Source organism: Mus musculus, chromosome 1 (genome assembly GCF_000001635.26).
Source record: "Mus musculus strain C57BL/6J chromosome 1, GRCm38.p6 C57BL/6J".
NCBI lineage: Eukaryota > Metazoa > Chordata > Mammalia > Rodentia > Muridae > Mus > Mus musculus.
Genome location: NC_000067.6, coordinates 153692471 through 153698428, shown reverse-complemented (window position 1 = coordinate 153698428; position 5958 = coordinate 153692471). Strand labels below are relative to the sequence as shown.

At 49.8% G+C, this 5958-nt stretch overlaps 1 protein-coding gene across 15 annotated transcripts in view; it reads right to left on the bottom strand.

Annotated features, from left to right (window-relative positions):
* Positions 1 to 759: 759 nt before the first annotated feature.
* Positions 760 to 5958, bottom strand: part of Rgs8 (regulator of G-protein signaling 8) — a 44711-nt gene continuing 39512 nt past the window's right edge. For 12 of the 15 annotated variants that reach the window (XM_006529829.4, XM_006529822.4, XM_006529821.3 and 9 more), the window contains one exon: positions 760 to 5704. In XM_006529829.4, the coding sequence (XP_006529892.1) occupies positions 5522 to 5704 (183 nt within the window). In that variant the 3' untranslated portion in view covers positions 760 to 5521. The remainder of the gene's footprint in view (positions 5705 to 5958) is intronic. The other 3 variants (NM_026380.3, NM_001347115.1, NM_001357525.1) reach the window with 2 other exon arrangements.

Sequence of the window (5958 nt, the reverse complement as noted above, 5' to 3'; positions counted from 1 at the left end):
AAGAGAAAGAAAGCCACCACATGTTTTCTCCAGGGAGGGCTATAGTCTGCTGTCTTCCCGGTGGCCATGATTCCCAGTCAGCAACATTGGAATTTGAGGGGTATTGGTTGCATAATAACCCTTTCTATGTATAACCCAAAGGTTTTACCTTTGAAGAAAATCAGCTTTCCACTAAAGCCAGACCTTCTCCGGTATGATTTTTTTTTTTAATTCGGATGTATTTGGATTATAAAGTTTCAATGTACCTCCATCTTTTCACCCCACCTGAAGGGTAAGCCTTTGCAGCAGAGTTAGTGGCTCACTCTCCTTCTGTCCCCTCAGCAGGACCTGAGCACCAGGCACAAAGATTTGATGACTAATGCAGCACCATTCAGGGAGACGCCATTGCACAAAGCAGTCGACAGCTATAAGCAATATGAACCAACTGTGTCTCAGATGGCCCCAGCTGAACAAACTTCCAAACCGTCGCCAGCCTTTTCTCTCCCAGCATTTTCAAGCCGTAGGTGGCACAAATAAAAATACCACCTGACATTTGTATGGCACTTCACAAAGCCACTCTCATAACCACCCCCTACGCTCAGCCCCAGACCGTTCTCAATCAACCCGTGTCTATCCACACCCCTACTCTCCCTGGTGGCCAGCCCCGTGCCAGACACTGCAGGGCAGGGCCACGCGCTGCCCCCCTGCGGAGTCCACGTGTTGTGGGAAGAGTTTGCTCAAAGAGAGTCAGACAGCCAGAAATCTGGGCAGAGAGCGAAGGGCAGCTTGTTCAGGTTTTGTTTATTATGTTCTCACAGCCTGTGTATAGTAAAGGTGAGTGAGTGTATTTCACTTTACATGGTAATGAAAGAACTCAATGAGGATTCGTCGGCCAAGCGGTTTATAGGGCAGATGAGCTGCGTTGTGCTCCGTGAGTGACCAGCTAAGGCTACTGTGGTTGGGGCCTATGTAGGGCCTACTCGCCTTGTAACCTGGCAGAGGGGAAGGAGCAGAGGGGTTAAGTTCAAGAAATAAACAGTTTATTGAGAGGACCCCAAACCCAAAACCTGGCGAGGCCCGGAGTCCCATCCTGACGTATCCCATTGTGCCCCTACGGCATCCTGTAGAGTCTTTGAGAAGCCACAGGGACAGAAAGCCATCTCTCCTCTTCGCTTCTCCCTCCTTGTCTCATGCCAAGTGACACAGTGGCACAGACGCCCAGCGCCAGGAGTATTGGTACCACCTCTCCTGTTTTAACTGGAAGGGGATGGACCTCAGGAAAGCTGACACTTGACAGACTGAAGGCAAGGGTAGAAAACCACAGTTCCTCTGCAGGCTCTACGGACTTCTGGGGTTCTTGCTAGAAGGCCATCCTGCCTATGAATGTGCCCCCTCCCCCTTTCCCTCTGGGAAATGGAGAAGCAACTGGGGAGTCTCTCCTGCCTTGCCCCTTCCTCCTCAGGCTCCCTCCACCTTGTCCACCTTTCCCCGGTTCTCATGCCTTCTCCTTCCAGCAGAGAAAGCTTCTCTACTGTCCAGGCGGTGCGGGCCCATCCATGACAAACACCTGGGAGAGCATTCGCCTGTTCACAGCTTTGGTTTCTCAGAGCAGCAAGTTCTGGAGAAAGCACCAGAAAACAGAGCCAGCTTGCAGCTTCCTTGCTGCCTATCCAGCACAGGGCCAAAGAAAATGATGAGGGCTTACAGCAGGAGTCTGAGTCACACTGTAGCCTCCCAGATTTCATCCAGGAAGGGCCACCCTCCACAGAGAAATTTGGAAGCTGTTGCATCACGACTGTCACTACCAAGACACTTTTCACTCCCTAGCTATGTTCTAGTCACCCTACTGCATGACCTTGGGTACAGAGGCACAGCCTGACACACAATGGCCAAACACAAGAGTATATGAAGACAAACGGAGATGGAGTCCATGATGCAGGCTGGGGAGGAAGCGCTGTGGTAGAGGCCGGGGAAGCAGGGCAAAACAGTTCTCCATTAAGTGCCTTGATGTCCCCAACCTTGGCGGACCTACTACCAACTATCGCATTTAGCCTGAACCCAAACATGACCTCAAAGGAGCCAGTCAGACTGAAAGGCAGGAGGCAACCACCGTGAGAGCCAGCTGCAGAGTGGGCAGGGCGGCCTGGTTATTGTGCTTTTGGCATCCAGGTGGGCTGCCGGGCCCTGTTTTACTCAGTTCCGTTCCTCTTCATTGCTTAGGCTGCCGTTTCCTGTCCACATCTGCACATTGGAATCGCTAGCAAGACATTAAAAACTACTGCCACCTGGCTCCCTCCGAGCCTCTCCGATTTAGCTACTCTATGGTAGAAACTGAACACTTAAGTTTTTTGTTGTTGATGATGATGATGTTGTTTCTTAATGCTCCCCTGGTAAGCCTAGTGAGCAGCGAGGCTGAGACCCACTGTCTTGGGCCATCTCTGTCCAGTGCCTGCAGGCCATTACACATCCAGGAGCTTCTTTCTTTTGTTCAATGTTGCTTTATGGGCCTCTTGCTTAGGTCTATAGGATCAGCACCTCCTCCGGGTGTGGAAGCTGGGGGTTAGCGTTTGTGAGGGGCTTTCAAGGTGACCCCCTATTCTTCATGCTCATGCTTAATAATAAATACTACTTCAGGGTATCACTCCCCCCTTCAACCCAGAACGCTCGAGTAGTCAGTGACTGAGATCTAGTTAGTCCACAAGAGCAACGGCCAACCACACACCAGACCCAAAGCAAGTCAACACTCCGGTGGGACCAACAGGTCTCTCTGGGATGGAAAGTCACAGCACGGTGTCCTACTGCCTGGGCTGGCCTGAGTCCAGAGCCAGTCGTCAGCACACTCGCATGACTGGAGCAAAGGAAGACATCAAATGGAAATGGTGGCATCTGTGATGACAACCCAGTGAGGCAGATGAGGCTCGTAGAGGAGGAGATGAGGGGAGGGGGCTGGGAGACGTGGAAGCTCGGAGATGAGGTATGCTTGGATATTGCTCTAGATGTTGTAAACATTTCTCTGTCTCATCACAGACCAAAACCTGGGCTAGCATGACCAAAGTGCTTAAGAGGAGGTATCGGGGATAGAAACGCTGTGCTTTCTAGAAGAAGCAGGGGAGATAGGGTATGTGAAAAGCTACTCACATGGGAAGATCATGTCTGTGGTGTACTGCCCAAGACTCACAACTCACAACGAAACACAAACACACACACACACACACACACACACACACACAAGATGTATGTGTGGACACATGGGAGTACCATAAATGGGACTATGACACACACACAAACTTATCTAGCTACAAAATTCAGAATACTCAAACTTGGTCCTTCATACCTACTCTCCGTGACCCCCCCCCCCAATTTGGAAAGGAGTCACCAGGGTGCATGACATCATCATCTACAGCCTTCATCCCACCAAGAGCTTGCAAGAACTCTAGGCCCCAAAGGAGGGTGCCACACCACACGCGTGGAGCCGTTTTGCATTGGGATGGGGCCAGTGTTGAGAAGACCCATCTGGGATGATTCCATCACTGCAGGTCCAGTGTATATGCACCGCATATTGGACAGTAGCATTTGGCAGCAGATGCACATTTCATATGTAAACAATGTTTAAAATACCCTGTGAGAGAATTTAATCATTACATTAATTCTGGCAGCTTTAGCTAAGAATATTTTTATGTCAGGGTAGGGAAATCTATGTGCTCTGACTAGGATCACCATTTGAAGCTTCAGAGTTCTTTTTAAATGACTGCCCCAGGTCCCTTCAGTGTGAGGCCTAGGAAGTAGATGTTCTCTCTCTTTGAGGTTCACACCCAGACACTAACACCCACTCACAGATGACAGTGTGCCACTTGGAAGGGCAGTTGGCACTAATACGGACTCATGGGGCCTTCTTGGCCTTGTCTGGCTACAACCAAGGAAGGAACTAATTCTCCAAGAGCAGAATACAAACCCTAGGATGTCTTAGAAGGGCTAGCACTCCACAAAGGGGAGTATCAGCCCAGCCTTTCACCTCCTGCTTTCTAGGGCAGCTTGGTCACAGACTATTTCATTCACCCAAGCTGAAAGTTTATGGCTCTTCAATGGGCCCGAGTTGACTGGTTGTGAATTATCACAGCAGTGCCTTCACCACATTCTCAGGTCACCCAGAGGTCGCAGCTTCTAGGTTCATCTTCCATCTTCTGCTCTCTGTGCTGAAGATTCATCTTTCTGTCCCTGTAGGAGATGGCAGGGTCAGCTTTCTCCTGGGTAACTTCAGAGACTCCAGGATGTTCGTGCCTCCTCCAAGAAAGAGTATCCTGGTGTGTTTCCAGGAGCCAGCACCCCACCAGGGTACCGCATAAACATTGCAGGAGAGTTTCCGCAGCCTGGTATTCACAGTGATCTTCCCAGGTCAGTCCCAAAGGCTAGAGACCAAGAAGGGAGCTATTTCTCAACAGCCAAAAGTGGACCCATTCTAAGAAGGTATGTCCAGGAAGCAAGCTGCAATGAGAGTCTCAGGCTAGGTTCTCAGTCTTCCCATCATAGTTACATGCCCTTCATGGAAGAAGGAGGTGGAGAGACAGGGAAAGCAACAGGCACTAGGGAAGCTGTCATGCTATGGGAATGTACCTCCCTTTGCCAAGCCATCTTTCATCCTAAGAGATCAGTGCTATGTGATGCCACAGGAAAGTGAGGACATGGAATACATTAGGCAACAGACAGGTCATACGGAGCCTCATTGCACAAAACTACTGATGCTACATTCCCTGGTCACTCGGCTTCTAGGAAAGTTCTTAATAGAATTGAAGAAGATTCACAAACTCTTATCTTTCAAAAGGACAGCTCTGCTCAGAAGTCCTGGGAGAAATCTCCCAAGACCCTTTCTAGAATTTCAAATGTAAGGAAGTTCAATGAATTCCTTAGACTGAAAGGGGACCTCAGACTCCCTATTGGTCCCGTGGAAATGGAAGACACAGCCAACTCCAGGGATTATATATCCTTTGTCAGAGGTCACCTGTCAATGATGCTAGGGAAATGGAATTCCAAAAAGACCTCTCTTCTACACTGTGAGGTCCAGTTACTCAGGCTGGGCCACTGGGTTGTAACAGTGCAGCAGAACTGAGAAACTGAGGCATCTAGCTAATCCTCCCTTGAGGAAAGGACAAGGTGAAGGCCAGGAATCCTGCTGAGGAGGGTGTGGTGTGTAGGTCACGGGAGCTGCATTTGCGTTATTTACAAATTAGCCCGGCACAGTGAATCTGCCTTCTCGATAGAGATGACCGAAGGCATTATAAAGGGCCAGTTACTGGCCCACCCAGAGAAGGGTGATAGCAGCGGTGCTGCCTCTAACCAAAACACAAATCTGGGTAGAAGGAATAGAGTCCCAGCTCCATCAGCTCGGTCATACTTTGGAAAAGCCCTTCATTCCCTTGTCACCGCCCCCAGCCTTCTACCCCAAACCCCAGCGCCTTTGGACATCTATGACATTTCACTTCAGAATATGGTCTTGGCAGCAAGGGGAAAGGAAAGCCAGTGACTTCCAAGAGTCCCCCTCCGAGGTCTAGCTGAGCCTCCTCTGGCTCTGGGACAGCAGATCTAAGTACATTTTGGACCTCAGGAACCTAGGGTAGGAGTCTTTCTCCATGAGGCTGTGGACTTTTCCCTGAGCTTGATCAAAACAAGTCAGGGATGGCTCTTGCATGTTCTTCCTCGTGGCCTCTCGGGTCTGGAAATCGATATTCACCTGGAGATACAAACAGAGAGCAAGGTCACAGGCCCTCAGAGGCCAGGGCACCTATTGGGCAGCAGGCCAATCAACGGCAGCATCTCACTCTTTAGGTTTACTACTGCTTCTCAAACTGCTTTCCTGGGCTTTATTCCTCAGGATTCTAGATGAAATGTTGTGGAGGCTGAAGTCCAGATAGGCTTAGTTTCGTGATGTAAGTAAGGTAAGTGAAGAAACAAGAGACTAGCTGGGTTTGGTGGCACACACTTTAA